The 17,312-nt window shown below is 40.0% G+C and overlaps 1 protein-coding gene across 2 annotated transcripts; it reads right to left on the bottom strand.

Annotated features, from left to right (window-relative positions):
• Positions 1-675: 675 nt before the first annotated feature.
• Positions 676-16,838, bottom strand: LOC307010731 (rap1 GTPase-GDP dissociation stimulator 1). 2 transcript variants are annotated; one of them, XM_079635677.1, is made up of 14 exons: positions 16,490-16,838; positions 15,201-15,305; positions 13,711-13,833; positions 12,239-12,364; positions 8,415-8,543; positions 7,543-7,668; positions 7,220-7,363; positions 6,687-6,818; positions 6,444-6,578; positions 5,995-6,120; positions 5,062-5,201; positions 4,856-4,982; positions 2,843-2,971; positions 676-2,117 (listed from the first exon to the last, which is right to left on the bottom strand). In XM_079635677.1, exons 1-14 carry the CDS (start codon positions 16,500-16,502, stop codon positions 1,990-1,992), a joined length of 1,683 nt encoding a protein of 560 aa, XP_079491803.1. In that variant the 5' UTR covers positions 16,503-16,838; the 3' UTR covers positions 676-1,989. The 2 variants fall into 2 exon arrangements, with proteins under 2 accessions (XP_079491803.1, XP_079491804.1); XM_079635678.1 differs by having other exon boundaries at positions 8,415-8,622; positions 16,490-16,797.
• Between the last annotated feature and the right edge of the window lie 474 nt (positions 16,839-17,312).

Below are 17,312 nucleotides of genomic sequence, written 5' to 3' on the forward strand. Positions count from 1 at the left end.
AGCTACTCAGTTAATTAAAAATATTAGGTTACCATGAATGACAAATAATCCGATTGCAGATAGTAATTGCCATGAAATTAGACAGCAAATACTTACTGAACTGGTTTCTCAGCTTTTTCTTTATTAAGATAATGAAGGTTTGCTCCCTAAGGCCATTGAAAGAGCCATGCAGACAAACACTAAAATCTGCAATGAAAGCATGCCTTCTGGTCAAAGAAGTGTTTCAATTATCTCCATCTAGTGGTCATGTCCAACCAGTCATGCCTTTGTGGAAAAAAAAAAAAAAAACTAAATAAACGAATACAAATTTATTTTAAGTAGGCTATAATAAATAAAACATAAAAAGCAAAAGCAGATCAGAACATTTAATGAACAAAACCGGGTTCTGAAGAGATGAATTCTTGTTATCAAATTAATTAAGAATTATTTGCTTAATCTGGTGTTTTGTTTCTTTTCTGGATCAGGGAATTGAAGTGACCATCAGTTTTTTTCATTATATTTTTCATCATTATTTATCTTAATTTACAATAATTGTTACATCCTCTCCTACCCCTAGACAAATGGAGAGGTCACATATACACACACATACACACACATATACACACACACACACACACATATATAATCATGGTTGTTTCCTGTCTAAATATCATTATATAAATAAAACCAGGCATTCTCTGCTGTATTTCCACTTTATTGCCAGAAGCAAGCTGTTCTGGTAAACCGTACACTTTACACACAAAAATAGTCTATTTATTCAAAAAGGTAATCAACACCCATTAGCGCAGCAGCTATGAAGGACGGATGGATATTGTGCTATTTATCAAGCTGTGAAAAGCCTTGTGATCTTCAGTGCTGCATGAAGCCTTCTTGGCCATGTCGCAGCAGAGCAACCTCACATATTCAGCTTGTTAAATCTGAAAAGTCTGACGTTCCCCTTGGGCCATTTGTTTCCGGGAAATATACACACACACTCATAGACACAGTTCAAAACATTACATCCTCTGACACAGTAGTCACTAAGATTGTTCTGTTTTGTCGATTGTCTGACCTTGACCGAAACAGCGAGTTTTTAAGACATGGATACAAAGATGCAAACACAACAACAGCATTTACACAACACTGCTAGAGGTATCAATGACAATTGCTTTTTATTTAGACTTAGGAAGCTCAAGAACTGTTCTTGATATGTTTCTGGCTATTGCTTTCACGATATGGAGATTCAGTTTTGTGCTCATGGCTAGCTAGAAATAAATGATCAACATGATCAAAGAATCTGCATTAAAAAGCCCTACACAAGAAAACTTAAATAGTAAGGCCAGCTATGATATGAAAATAGACATTACAACCCGAGACATTCTATTTTCTAAACAATTTTGTTTCATTCCACATTTTATAACTTTAAGATGAAATATTAATCAGCTCTGTTAACATACTCTGATAAAAGAAACCACAAGACAAGTATAACAGTACTCATATAAACAGCAGTGTAGTACATTGGTACGCAACATAAAATGATATGTTTGTTATTAATTCATTTCCATGGACAGACAGCAAGCTTATAGATAGATACAGCTGCTTTGCTAGATCTAGTGCTCTTACAATGGAAGTCCATGGCGAATATAATTGCATGTTTGTATGCAGATATTTGCCAAGTTATTTTCCACTGAACACTCCTCATAAATTTAAAGAGTTGTTTCTGTTTCTTGTATAGTAGGGCAGAAGGCTCATTACTGATGTCTGATGGATAGTCTGTCTCCCAAGTGTTCCTGTCCCTGGGATAGCTGACAACAAATGACATCAATCATGGACAAACTGACTTCTTCCTACTATAGATGATTAAATCGCACGAAGTGTGCTGGGGTAAACTTATATTGCTTTGGTCTGACTATATGCCAAGCTGGGAGTAACTTTTTTGTTTTACTATCCTTATGGGGATGAACTGTCTGAAAATATGCCCACAAGGATGACTATGCAAGACGTGTTAGTCTAGGCAGTTTCAGAAAGAACAGCCATCACCGTGTCGGCCTGCTTAGCCAGCTTTGTGCTGGTGTGAGTGGACAGTTTGGACAGGGTATCCCTCAGGTTTAGAGATGTTATCTGATCCCTTAACATGCCTGTAAGAGAGAAAGAGAAGGCAAATGATGAGAAGAGGTAAATAGAAAGATATAGTTTAGTTCAAAACAAGGGCTTTCTATATTGTATATGCCTGTTGTTATACCCAATGAAAACATCAGTTAGGTAGACACATAAGTACCCCATAAGTAAGAGTAATGAGAGATAACAAGGTATATTGGAAGGACCATATTTATAGACAGTATATGTAAAAAGACAATGTGGAGAATATATGTGGAGCCGTCTCAGGTCTTTTGTGGCAAATTCAGCCGCCTGACGGAGAAAATGCATTTGGGTAATTTTTGGGCAACTTTTGATTGGCCATTTGGCTACTTTTATTGGCAACCCTGAGGTTGACTAATAATATTGTCTTAGAACAAAATCATGTACTGCATAATTAATCTGTATTCTTACCATCTATCGGCGGTATACGTTTTTGAGATATTATCAAGTCAGACTAAAGCATTCTTTTGTACATCAAGCTGTATTGAAACTGAATAAGGTACATAAGAAATCAAATGACACTAATTCTAAGTAACTCTTTGTCATGTTGTTTCTATGAGATTGTATTGTTGATTGTACTGTATTGTATTGTTGACTGGTGATTGTTAAGGTTTGGGGATTTATGGGTAATGATTGTGAATGAGTATACTGTCATGCAAGAAAAAATTATATTCATGCATCAGTATTTGCCCTTTCCATAGTGTGTTCATTTTGCGGTACTGACTGGAGTTGGCTAGGCTGCAAATGAGGCCTAAAGCACTGAATTTGACCTCCACAGCCACAACAGGGTCATCTAGCATCTTCTGCAAGGTGGGAAGTAGATCTGCATCCAGAAATGGTTCTTGGACTGCTTCTGCACAGAGAAAGTGGCACGCATATACCAAGATTAGTGATGGTATGAGCAGGAGTAACGCATTACAAAAGTAATGCCATTACAGTAATATATAATTTTTTGCTGTAACACAGTAATATAACGCATTACTAATAACATTTTAGTAATATTATCCCGGCTACAATCTCAGTGACGTACGTTACAACAACGCATTTTAACCCAAAATGAAGTGGTGTTTTTTTAAGAATTTACCAACACTGTGAGACATTCCAGCACCAGAGAAAAAAATTCTAATTCGATGGTTGAGATGACTGCAGAGACAGATTCTACATTTGTGATATGGACTTTATTTATTTTTAGTTCGTCAGAGAAAAGAACAAGAACATAATAGTCAAGTACAATATATAGACACCAATGGAACTCTCTACATAGAGAAAGTAACTTGAAGAAACACCTGGACCAGTGCCACGCTAGCACTAAACTAACCGAGAGAGAGAAGGGTCGGAGAAGAGAAAGAATGCGGCGGACGAGAGTGCGGGGCAAGACAAAGCAACAGAAATGAATTTTTTCTCGGTCAGCCATGCTACTTGAACCTCGAGAAGTGAAGAGACTTGTTGTGAAAGATATGCATGCCAGGTTTGTGCTATAAACTTGAAAGAAAAGAAAAGAATAGAAACTAAACGAAAAAGAGGTTGTGCGTCTTGCCATGTCATTAGGCTATATGTTGCATTATAGCGGGCTCTAGCTCTATTGTGTCTATGGTATCACTACCATAATTTACCAGACTTTGGTTGCTTGTCTACTTTTGTGATTCTGACAGTGGTTGTTACTTATTGTATTGTGCCATGAGCCTTCACTGTGCCTATTACATTATGGGCCAGATTTACTAAACCGGGCAAATTAGTGTGAGAGCGCAAATCCAAAAAAGCACAGATTGGAGTGGAAAGTTTAGTGCGTGAATACTGACGACGTGCAAATTAAAGAACACAGACGCAACCGTATCATTTCCATAATGACCAACGCAATCTACTGAGAGCAGCGCAAATTAGTGTCTGATTTAAGACATGCATTTTTTGGACGGTAAATAATGGCGCAAATACCAGTAAATTGACTAGCTTAAAAACCTTAGTAAATCACATTGCATGATCAATTTAAAGTCCCCCTGTGGTCAAAATCAAGGTTTTAATGTTGTTTTATGTCTATGTGGTGTTTTTAATATACTACCATGTGCAAATGCATAAGTCAACACCATTGCTGAGTGTTTCCCCCTAAAACTGCAGTAAATCTATGTTGTTAGGCTTGTGGCCTACACAGTCATCATACTACACCACATCGCCCTCCACTGGATGTATAATGAGCAGCAATAAACAACATTTTAACATTTGAGAATGCCTAGTCATATTTCTGTGGTTATTTTGGTAAAAGTAACTTAAAAGCCACGCAAAAGTAGTCTAATGCATTACAATTCAGAGACTGTAAAATTGTAATGTAACTAATTACTTTCAAATGATAGTAACTAGTATATATATCAGTTTATGTTGCAGTCTGTCGGTGCCATGTGAAATGGCCTAAAGACTGGGAAGACCTGTTCACTTCACATCAAGGTTGATAACTACAAAGATAAAGTTTTAAAAATCATTCTAAATTTAAAAGAATAGCAAAGCCCAAACCACAACTATAATGATATCACTGGACTCTCATTTTTAGAACGATTTGTATATTTCAGTATAAGTGTGGAATGTTGGACACATGCACTCAACTGTCTCGGCTTTCCTTTAGTAGTGGAGGGGGAGGGGCAATTAGACACAAATAACCTCTTAAAATTTATACACTAGTATGAATAGTGTGTATAGTATAAAGTGTATATTGTATAATTTGTCTTATGGGACACAACCATAATCTCACCTATGTCTATTGCAGAGGCAATGGCCAAAGCAACTAAAGCCTCATTCTGCATGATGACGTGCTCACTGGTTGCCATTGAGATGAGATGTTGGACTCCATCTGCTTTAATGACAGTTTGGATGACTTCCTTTAAAGACAAGAGAGGGTTCTATTTTAGACAGCCATAATGACAGCAGTTACACATATTGTGTGTGTCTAAAACTCACAGGGTTTCGGCTGTGCCGTATGAGAGCTGCTAAAAGGCGATTGGCCTCTCCTCTGACACCGGCGTGATCTTTAGCCTCGCACCACTCCATTACTCGTGCTAACAAAGCTGTATCCTTCCCTAAAACTGAAGCTGCTTCTTCTACGAGACGGGAAGTACAGTAGAAATGAAGAGAGAAAACATCCCAAAAATATATGTTGATACATATAATGATACATTACAAATGTCAAAGAGATACTGTGGCAGCACTTTATGGTTTGTTTACCTCTATTTAGTTACTCAGTTCACTTTTGTCAAGGGAAATAATCACTGGAGTGCAGACAATAATTTAGTGCGTCAAAGCCCTTGCAGGCCTATTGTCTGCATACTGATGTGTCTAAGGGCTCCCTCTAAAATAACACACTTTACTGAAGGGCTGGAAATTACAGCCTCTATGTTCCCTACATTTGAACAACAGTTTAAAGTTGTAAGGAGAAATGTTAATTCATCAGCCATTATAGTCATTTGGCAGGTAATTGTATAGTTTAACAAATCTTTTGTCTAAAAATTACAACCTGTCTATTGTCATGTCCTCCTTTTCAACGGCCAAATTCATATACTTTTTTCTACCACCAGGACTGTCACACTTATTCAGTTTTTTCATTGTATGCATTTAAGAGTAATTTTAAAAAGAGTAAAAAGTGACATTGCATTCAATATATTTTATCGGTTCATGCATTACCAGGGAATCAAACCCATGACTTTGGCGATGCTGGCACCCCAACTAACGGGGAACGTTCTCAGAACTTTGTCTAATGTTCTGGCAAGGTTCTCTCAAAGTTTTGAACAAACATTATTCCAGTAATGTTAATAGAACGTTTGTTCAAATATATATGGTCTTTAATAATGTTCTCAAAATGTTAGCACAAAAATATAATTTTTCTTGACCCGTTACCTTGGCCGTCCACCATCATGCGCAAAGTGCCCAGCAGTTTGAATTGGACAGGGGGCATGTCAGAGCGCAGAAGGGTCCTGATCCTTTCCGTGACTCCATCCTCCAACATACGCACCTTATTGGAGGCTACATCAGGGAAATAGAGAGAGTAAGACTACAGAGCAAAGCTGAAACTAAGAATGATTGTGGTAGCTGGTTATGGCAGGACATACTTCCCCAGTTGATTAATCACTGTACATTATGCCAATTCGTTTTATATTACAACAAGTTTATTACAAAACTTTGTTTAAATAAGCATTAAATAAAGCCAAGTTCAAAATTGTTTCATATTGTTGACATTAGTTAAAGGATTTTAGATATCTTTATTCATAAAATACTGTAAACAGCCAGAAAAAAAGAAGGCAGTTTGATGATATTGAATTATATGGAAAAGAAGAGAACCGAAGAACCTGGAATGGCGAGATTTCTAAGTGCACTGAGGCCAGCGTGCTGCACAGATACATCTCCCTCTGCTACATGTTGCTCCAACAGGTCCAGAATATGAGGAACAACTCCTAATTCCAACATCTTCACACAGTTGCTGTCTAAGAGCAAAAAAAGAGGAAACTTTTCTTATAAATCTGATATACTTGAGAAAGTTGGAGTGATTCAGACAAAACCTTCACTAAAAAAAACGATATTCATCTCCTCACCATTTCTGGCAAAGTTAGCAATGGCCAGAGCTCCTGACAACTGCAGCTCAGTGTTTGATGACTGCAGCCAGGAGAGAACATCCTGATACACCATCCCTGTCCCTTCCCCAAAACACTTCTGCATTGATTCATCTGTAATGGAAGGCAGATGCTAAAGGCCTTCATTAAATAAAGGATGCTGAATCTCTCATCCATCCATTTTGGTTAATAAAGCAAGCAATATAAAATAAAACAGAACAGTTCTTGCATATTTATTGACATATTCATGAGACTCTGTTGGTGATGGTCTACAAGTGGATTAAAACTCAAAGTTAGTGGTGGTAAGTACTGTTTATATACTACTATAGTTTTTTATTAATATTTTGAATGAGCTTTTATTTTTAGATTTTCGTTTGTTTCGTTTTAATTTTGGTAATGTTGTTTTAACATTTCTAATGTTCAAGTTTTTAGTTCAGTTTATTCCAACAAACAAATTTTTTAACAGTTTTAGTTTATGATAACAACCCAAGTGGTGAAGTACTGGAGAGCCATACCTCCCAATAGGAGGGACACTATGAGGTTTGAAGCCACTTTGATGCTGCAGAGGTCATGAGTGTCAGAGCCACCCTGAAGAGTTCGAATCATTTCAGAGAGAGCCTCAGGCACGCCTGCTTCCACAAACTGCAGCTTCAGAGCATCTAAGAGACATGAACATGCGGTCACACAGGGATTTGCAAGGACACGCACAAGTACATTTTTATTTCACTTCTAGACACAGTGACTGAGGTGCAAGACAGATCATATTTCAACCAAAGTACTCAATACAATTAATGTTTTGTACAATTCATGTTTTGTCTGGTTTAAATATTCGTCTCACCACTCTCTGCCAGTGAACCAAGAACCTCTAGTATGAGATGCCGGCGTTCAGCGTCCGGTGCCCGCTTCAACTGATATGTCAAAACCTCCGCCACACCCACTTCTGCCAGAGCCTCTCGTGCAGCATCTGAACACAGAGGCATACCTCAGAATAAATCACTAGATCTTGTAGAGATACAAGAGATACTATGAGTAAAAATACCTGAATATTTATGTAAATAAGAGTAACTGAGAATTGGATGGCTATTAAAAACAGTGTTATGGATGCACGATATATTGGTGGCATACTGGCATGCTAATTTTCCCTATTTTTACTTTTAAATTAACTTTGACCTCATCTAATAACACCTACTTATAGTTAATCTTAAATTAATATGAATAAAGTTATCAAAATGAATATCCATGTTTCATATATAAAAAAAATGCAATATTATATAAAATATTAAATATAATATTATATATAAACTCATATAATTATTTTATTAGAAATAATTTTTAGTTTATTCAAACAAAATTATATAAAATGTAAACATCGGTTATTTATCGGTTATGCAAAAAAAAGTAATTATAATTATAATAACATAAAAATTATTTTTTTTAAAAGTATATAAATAAATAATATCATATAAAAAATGATAGCCCAGAATATCAACCCTGGTCATATATTGGTTAAATAAATAAATACATCAATAAATAAATCACCCAGAATGTTAGCCCATAGTAGTCTAATGGTTATGGGAAGAAAGAAAGAATCAGTATTGCCAGAATAAAAAAAAAAACAGTGTATCCCTACCAAGTGTGACAATGTCCAGACAGCTAGTGTTTTCATTATATATGATTTTAGAGCTTCTCTGCTCTCTATTTTTGTCTTACCCACATCAGCAAGGTTGCAGAGTGCCAGCAGGCAGACATTTACCAGCGGGTCATTCTCAGGATACTGCTGCATTATGGCCACCAGCCTAGGGATTACTCCATTCTCCACCAGCTGCATCTGCTGAGCAGCTGAGAGAGAGAGACATGGGGCGGATGGGTGAGTGGGCACACAGGGACAGACAGCCAAGAGAGGGATGGGCATTGAGAGCTATAGAAGATGTGAGAATAATCATGGAGAGAAGAGCACAGAGAATGAATGGTGGTTTATTTTATTCTGAATGTGCGTAATGAATGCTCAGCATGAACAGGTTGTCGCAAACCAAGCCTCAACAAAACAAGAGCAGAATATACATTATACTTAAAGCATCTTTTTAGCTAGGAAGTTTTTACTTTTGGACTAATCACAAACTGCATAACCAACCTGAGGAACAGCAAGCAGCCTTTAGAATATGAAATTCAACATAGACCTGGACAGAAGTGCTGGTACTTTAGAAGAAACTTTTGTGTCAACACAAAGGCAGAGAAAACTAGGCCAGGATATGTTGACAAAACAGAAAGTCAATCCAAGGACTTAGAAAGGATCAAAGAATCACTCCACACACGTGTCAGGGTTCTGTCACTTCTGTCAAGTCTATTTCTTGGTTTTGTGACAGAGCCCTGACACTCCTGTTTTCCTTTGTCTGTGCCTTGTTTCATGTGCTTTCAAGTCATGTTTTGTCTTGTGCTGTGTAGCACACAGCTTGTGTTTTACACTAGCTGTGTGCTTTCAATTTGTCATGTTTTGTATGAACACGTGGCTTATGAGTTCTCATTGGCTGCGTGTTCATGTCTCGTTTTGTGTGGGCACATGGTTTGTGATTTATTTTACTGGCCATGTGCTTGTGTTTTTTGTCATGTTTGGTATGAGCACATGGCTTGTCATGTGTTTTCCTTGTGCCGTGTGCTCTCCTGTCGATTGTCTAGCTAACGTGGGCTTGAGCTTCTCGTTACACTGCCACCTACAGGTTTGGCATGCTCTTGACGGCATATACACAGGTTCGTGTAAACGAACACTTTTCTGAAAACTGACAGGTGTGCACAATGTTATTTTTGAAAACGGAGAGGCGTGAAATGCCCATTTATGAAAATAGCCACCACGTGTAAACGTAGCCTAAGGCTAAGGTACCCTCATGTTTCCTGTTCCGGCCCAGTCCATTTCATGTAAAGTCTAGCTGCCTGTCTTGTTTCCCCCACGGGGTAGTTTTTGTTTGTATTTTGTTTTATTTTATTATTATTAAAAGCCCATTAACTCTGCACTTGAGACCTCGCTCCTTTCGTCACCTGAAACCCTGACAGAAAGAACCAGCCATCAGAGGACTCAGCAGAAAGATGGGCATCTCCCTTTTCCCATCTCCCTGCCCCTCCGCTCAACAGATGGATCAACTCAGCAAACTCCTTTCTCTTCAACAAGGGGGAGCCAGTGTGAAGGAGTTTGCTCACCAGTTCGTGTTAGTAGCGGAGGGGCTCAACATCAGCGACGCAGTGCTCAATAACATTTTCAACAACAGCCTTAATGAGCCTGTCCTTGCCTGGGAGATGGAAATGCTGGGGATACTGTCATTTTGGCAGTTTGTGGAGCATGTGTACAACCGTGGAGAGGAGGGTGGCCTTCCCCCTCTTGGCCCACCTCCCATTCACCTCACAAACTCATCAGGTCCGCCTCATCTACCTCTTATCCAGAGTCGACCGAAGAGGCTGCAGCGCCCCCAGTGGCGGCCGAAGAGGCTGCAGCGCCCCCAGTGGCGGCCGAAGAGGCTGCAGCACCCCCAGGGGCAACCGAAGAGGCGGTAAGCTCCTTCCCGCTGCCTCACACTCGCAAGCGAAAGAGGAGGAAGAAGGATTTTTCACTTAGTCCGGTGGTCCAGGAGGACCTTACTTTGGTGGTCCCAAGTCCGGTGGTCCAGGAGAACCCAACTTTGGTGGTCTCAAGTCCGGTGGTCCAGGAGGACCAGACTTCTGGGGTCCCAAGCTCAGTAGTCCAGTAGGGACCGGCTTCAGTGGTGCCGGAGGACCCAACTGCGGTGCTCCCTAGCCTGGTGGTCCCAGAGTCGGCCACTGTTTCTGTCAAGTCCACAGAGGCTTACCCTGTCAGCCCTGCCATGGCCCAGAGAGCTGTATTTTTGTTTTATGTTTTGGCTGTCCTGCGTGCCTGGAAGATGCACAGGGCTACTTCTGACTCGGGACCAGCCTGCCACCCAGAGCAGCCCACTGTCATCCTGGAATCTGTCCCAGAGCCCGCTGCCAGTCCAGAGGCCATCACCGAACAGCCCGTTCTCCCTGATACGGCCAAGGAGGCCATTGAAGCCACTCTCTCCTGCTATGCCTTTGCCATTTTGTGTGTCTGGGCCACACACACATCCCTCCTGGCTTCCTCAGTTCCAGCCCCGCAGTTCCCTGATTCAGCCACAATCACAGAGGCCGTCCCAGAGCCGTCTGCTCTCTCTGCCAGAGACCATTGAGCCCAGTGCCCACTACCCTGGCCGTGCTTCCCTGGGAGCAGTCATCTTGGTGTCCAGCCTGCCCTGCCATGACGTGTCTGCCTCCCTTTCCCTGGCGGTGATCCTTCTGTCTAAGATCTCCCCCCTGGATCCATCGGTACCTCCTTGGTCTGTCCCGCCCTGGCCCTCAGCCAGGATTCCAGATACTGTATGGCGGTGCCTCCCTGGTCCGTTCCTCCGGTCCCACCCTGGCCGTCTGCTGGGGTTCCTGATTTGATCGGAGACCCCCTGGTCTGTCCCTCCGGTTCCACCCTGGTCTTCTGCCAGGACTCCAGACCCGCCTGAGTCTCCCTGGCTCAACCCTCCCGTCCCTCCCTGGACACTGTCTACGACTTCCTGGGCTGTCATGCTGGCTCTGACTTGGCTCCCCTCCCGCTCTCGTCTCTGTCTCTGTGTTTTGATCTTCCTGTCTTGTGTATTCTGTTGCCAGGTGGCGTCCCTTTAGAGGAGGGGTAGTGTCAGGGTTCTGTCACTTCTGTCTAGTCTATTTCTTGGTTTTGTGCCAGAGCCCCGACACTCCTGTTTTCCCTTGTCTGTGCCTTGTTTCATGTGCTTTCATGTCATGTTTTGTCTTGTGCTGTGTAGCACACAGCTTGTGTTTTACACTAGCTGTGTGCTTTCATGTTGTCATGTTTTGTATGAACACGTGGCTTATGAGTTCTCATTGGCTGTGTGTTCATGTCTCTTTGGTGTAAGCACATTGCTTGTCATGTGTTTTCCTTGTGCCATGTGCTCTCCTGTCGATTGTCTAGCCCCTCCCACCTTGTTACCCGATTATTGATTAATTTGCCCCACCTGTCCTCCCTCGTCACCTGCTTTGTTTGTTCTCCCTCTTTATTCCCCTTGTGTTTTCAGTCCTGCGCTGGTTCGTTGTCTAAGGTACCCTCATGTTTCCTGTTCCTGCCCAGTCCAGTTCATGTAAAGTCTTGCAGTCTTGTTTCCCCCACGGGGTAGTTTTTGTTTGTATTTTTTTTTAAATTATTATTATTAAAAGCCCATCAACTCTGCACTTGAGTCCTCACTCCTTTCATCACCCGAAACCCTGACAACACGTCTTTATAACAGATGCAGATGCCGAACCATAATATCAGGACAACTACAGGTGAAACTCCAAATGAAACTGTGGTAAGAAAACTGTGTTAGAACCGAAGCAAAGAAGCTGAATGGAACTGTGGGACCCAATTGGAGACGCATCAAGTCAAGGAGCTTCTCTGTCACTCCGAACGCACTCAGGCAGCCCTACCCTCAAACGTTAATTCAGAGACATCCAGGAATAGTTTTACTCACCATTTTCAAAGCAGATCCGTCCAATTGCACGGCCCGTGTGCAGCAGCTGGTCCTGGTCTGTGCTTTTCAGTAAAGGGACTAATACGGTCACCAGACCTGCTTCAATACAGCGCTCCCTCACACTAGCTAACACACACAAATGCACAAACGTCATGTTTTACATAATGGTGGAAACCTCACATTGCTTTCTATTGAACTTTGTATTCTATTAAGTTTTAAATAATTACCTGAGTTGGAAATTATTTTGCTAATCTTACCCATTACAAACACCTTTTTTGCCAAAGAACCATTTTGGGATCCAAAGAACATTTCAGTGAACAGTTCTTAGATGAACCTTTCTTTTTTTCTTAGTGAAGAACAATTCGAAGAACATTTTTCAACTATAAAGAATGTTTTGTGCAATATAAAGTTTCCGTGGATGTTAAAGGTTATTCATGCAACCACTGATGTTAATAAATAATCTTTATTTTTAAGATTGTGCATGTGAAAACAGACATTATTTAGTCCATCTATTGAGCTGTATAAGTTTTATTGTCATTGCGGGGACATTTGTCAATTGACATTTGGACATTATCATTTCATCATACATGGACAAATAAAAGGTTTTATCTACAGGAACTTTCGGCCCTTTTCTGAAATTTTTTACTGAAAGTCATGAAAATTCCCACCACAGTATAATTTCCAGCACATCTTAAATCAAATGTTTTTAATGACAGTAAATTATATTTGTAACTTTTTTGTAATAAAATGACAGACTTCTCTATCTTGCTAATGCTAATTTCATAGCTAGAATTTGATGTACCCTAAATACAATTAAACAGTATTCTCATACTCGTTACATAATTTGAAAAAATAGTGGCTTTGTGAGAAATAACACAAAAAATATTCAGTTCACAAGTGAAATTCATTGATAAGAATCATTTCACACAATGAATATTGAATTTGTTTATGTTTATTTCCCACTTTGTTTAGATTATCATAGTTTTTTAATGAAAATAATTAGTTGTATTTTAATGGCAGATGTCAGTTTTATAATGAGTCTGGGGCAAAAGTAAAACCTAATTAGTTATTAGTAAACATTAGTTATTAGTTTGTTATAGTTAACTAACTATAAGCAATACCCTTTTACAGCTTTTATTAATCATTGTTAGTGTTGTTAGTTGTTATTATGTTAGTGCATTAATGTTAACAGATACAACTTTCAATTTTAATAATGTATAAGTAAATGTAGAAATTAACTAAGATGAATAAATGCTGTAGAAGTAGTGTTTATCTTGACATGAACATAGTTCATGTTGTCTAATGTAGCCAAATAACGTTATCAAACGAAACCTAGTGTTACCATAAATAAAAGGCATTTGAAAAGTAGTAATAAATGAAGGGTAAAAAGCTTCTAAGAATGTGATGGCTAAAAGGCTGAAGTTGATGAAACACCCATGTAAGTAACAGACTCTAATATAAATCTCATTTACCTTCTCTGCCCATCTCTGCCACCAGTAAGGTGACCTGAGAGGTGAGGGGACTCTTCTTCCTCAGGACTTGAGCCAGAATGGGCAGAACACCACTGGACACTATTTTCTCTGCTGTTCCTTTCTCTGGGGATAGAAATAGATTTGATTATTTTCTTTGCATGTTTGTTATATCTATATCATGTCTAATACACACAAACATATGTGAATGGGTCATATATAAATATGCGTGTGTGTTTATTTTAGGTCATATATTTTACAGGCGTGTTTTCCATTTTTGTAGACTGGATATTGTCAGGGTTTATCTGTGTTTGGTTTGTTTTGCCTGTATTTAGTTCAGTTTCTTGTGTTTCTGTTAGTTACCTTGGTTATTCCTTGTTTAATAATCTTTTCCACATGATGTTCATTTGGTTAATTAGTTTGGTCTGTGTATTTAAGCCCTGTGTTTCTTTCTGTTCATTGTCAGTTATGGCGGTTGTTTTTTCAATACTACTGCAAATAGATCCTTTCTCACCTTTATTGCAACCGAACATGACAGATATCCCCATTGAATAAAACCAACTGAATATTTTAACAAAGCTTCCCTATTTTTTTTACTGATGTCAAATCAATTTCAAACCACCCTTTTTTCTTGATTGCTCATCCTGTTGCTTTACTTTTTCTTTTATCTCCTCCCTCAGGTTTTGTTCTGTGCACTTCAGAGATGCTCTGACAGCAAGGCTGAGTAATTCACAGTAGTTGACAAGGATCTGCCCTGGAGACAGAGATACTAACAGGAGGAAATCTGTCATTAAAGCATGTTCTCCTCAATAAAGATATCCACAAGAGCCACGGTGGCAGGTCAAGCTGTCAGAGGAAGCCTAGCTGCTATGGTAACATCTACTTTGTGTTCTTTTGCGGGGGCTGCTTTTACATTTTTAAATTTTAGCATTTGCGATCCGAAAGCACAAGGAATGTGCCAAGAAGGGCCAGCTGGTGCAAACTAATTTGTGAGAATGAGCAGAAGATGGGGAGTGAAGTGGTGAAAAGAAGAGAACGATTAATGAGATTAACCCTTTCTCTGCTTCGCCTTCCCTCTCTCAAATGTAAATGCGGATTACTTGTCTACTTGTGCCCCAAATCTGCTAGCAGGAAGATAAGCTGACCCTCTGCTGCCCCCTACATTGGATTGTCTTCCCACACACACACACACACACACACACACACAACTTCAATGAGGCAGAGGCAAATAGCAGCTCACAGCAGGGTGAGTATGTAATGAGTGTGACGCTAAATGATGCCCTCACTCAGTAGGGCATCTGGCAAAAACACACGTCACTTTCACATGTGATCATGGCTTTTTAGTCTCTTGTATGGATCATGGCACCAGGACTGGATGTTGCAATAAATATACATACAAATATGGATGAAAAGACGGATCTATGGATTGATGTGCTGATATATACACAGAGATTTATAAATAGTATTTAATTAGCACATTGGTGTAAACTCACTCTTCTCTAATAGGAGGGTAAGCAGAACATCCAGATGAGGCTTCAGCTCCTCCTCCACCAGCTCTGTGCTCACAGTGATGGCTTTCAGGGCCTCGCTGAGAGATTCTGAAACACAATCATGAGCGTCACCACATCACGATCCCTACCGCACAACATTTCAAAATAACAAGCAGATTTAAGTGTCTCTGAGACATTTTTCATGATGATTCGTAACCATCTCAGTGATATAGATATAGTTGAGTTTATCCATGCATTCGGTGAATTTCCCACGTACATTATCATAAAAAATTATAATGAAGTAAACTAAATATATGTATAATGATGTTAAAAAAAATTATGTTATTGGTTATTTATTTGTGCATGCCCACATGCTTCATTTAGATTACCTTTAATGCTCACTTAAATGTAATCTTTAAAAACACTAATAATTGAATAACACTGTTACATTAACTTGTAATAAAAATAAACTGCATCTTCAAAACTAAATGTGATTTTAGCTAAATTAATTATTTAGCATAAATAAATAAATATTACATTTTCATTCTGTACATCAAATTTTTACTAAATGATGTGCATGGATACACTATTTCAAGAAAATACACAGCAATGAATGAAGATGCCTGTGGACAAACATGTCAATGTGATTTAATTTCAATCTGCTGTGACATTCTTCACACCATGAACATGTATACATGTATGTGTGCCTATATTATATCACTAATATATTAATTAAAGGTCGAACACTATGCATTTGCACACTTTGATGATCAGGAAGCAAACAGGACCAGAAAGAGAAACAGAGACGATTCTGTATCTCTTCTGTAAGTAATCACCCTGATAATCCCTGGTAAGCAGAGTGAAAATAGACACAGAGGAGGTCTATCATACCTTTCCCTTCCCCAAACTCCCTGTGATCCATTCATAGACACAATAGAAATGTTCTGCGATACTAGCCCTCTCCATTATAGGTGTAAAGGGCAGGGATGGAAAGCAGCAGTGCGTATGAGAGCTGGGCGGGGTTGAGGATACCCTGGGGCTCTCATTAACTCTGGGTGTCTGCTCCCAGCATGCCCTTATTTTAACACCCACACGCTGAGGATACACCTCACAAACAATGGGGTTCGGCTCACCAGGAGGGTTAATCACAATTCGATTTCACCGCACCTATAGAAAGTGTGACCTTTAGAGGCAGAAAGTGTGTATGTTCAAAGTTAAACCACATATTGGGGTTAAAAAACTTGGAGAATAACGTAAATAGGATTTACAGAGAACATATCTGAATCACTCACCTATGTCTGCCATGACCACGGGTCCTCTGAATCTCCCTCTGAGCCTCCGTGCGTGTCTCGGCGGCGTGTGGTTAGAGACAGCCCTCCTCAAGGCAGGATGGAAGGCTCCAGCCCTGAGAATGCCTGAAGTCAGTAAAGCAACCTAGCCTCTCCTCTGCTCGGCTCCTCACCCTTCCCGTTTGTGCTGATCACACATGCGTATTCCTTCGGTCCCGCTGTCATTCGCTCCCTCACTTTCACTCTGTGCCTCTAGTCTCAGTGACGCTGCATCCACTTTGGCTAATTCACATGCCCTATTATTTCAGTGTGTGTGTGTGTGTGTCTCTCTCTCGCCGATGCAATCCTCCCCACCCTGGTCCTCGGCTCTCTGGCAGTATTCTTGCTGCCTCTCCCTCCCTCCCTCCTCATAATACACCCTAAATCCTAAAGCTGCTCAAAGCTCATCAGTTGACAATTAGCCTGAGGAAGACGCTGAGGCTAACACACAACACTCAGTGCTTTGCACTGCAGTTCTACCCCTCCATCTTTGGGTAGCCTATTATTGCAGAGCAAACGTGAAATTTGAACACTGGGATCTGTGGTCCAGGGGGTCTGGCAGCTATTTATTATCAATATATTAGTAGAGCTGTCTCAGTGGGGGAGACTCATTTAAAGGGACAGTTCACACACAAAATATTTTTTTTTTCCTGGTCACTAAGCAAAATGTCCAAGCTGCTGTCTTTCTTTATAATGAAAGTGGATGAGGACCAGCAGAGACTGCAATGCAGCTTGAACCACGCAAAAAAGAAAAAGAAAAAAAAAGAGTGAGGGAGGGTAAAGGATG

This window comes from Phoxinus phoxinus (genome assembly GCF_949152265.1).
Source record: "Phoxinus phoxinus genome assembly, chromosome: 14".
Classification (NCBI taxonomy): domain Eukaryota; kingdom Metazoa; phylum Chordata; class Actinopteri; order Cypriniformes; family Leuciscidae; genus Phoxinus; species Phoxinus phoxinus.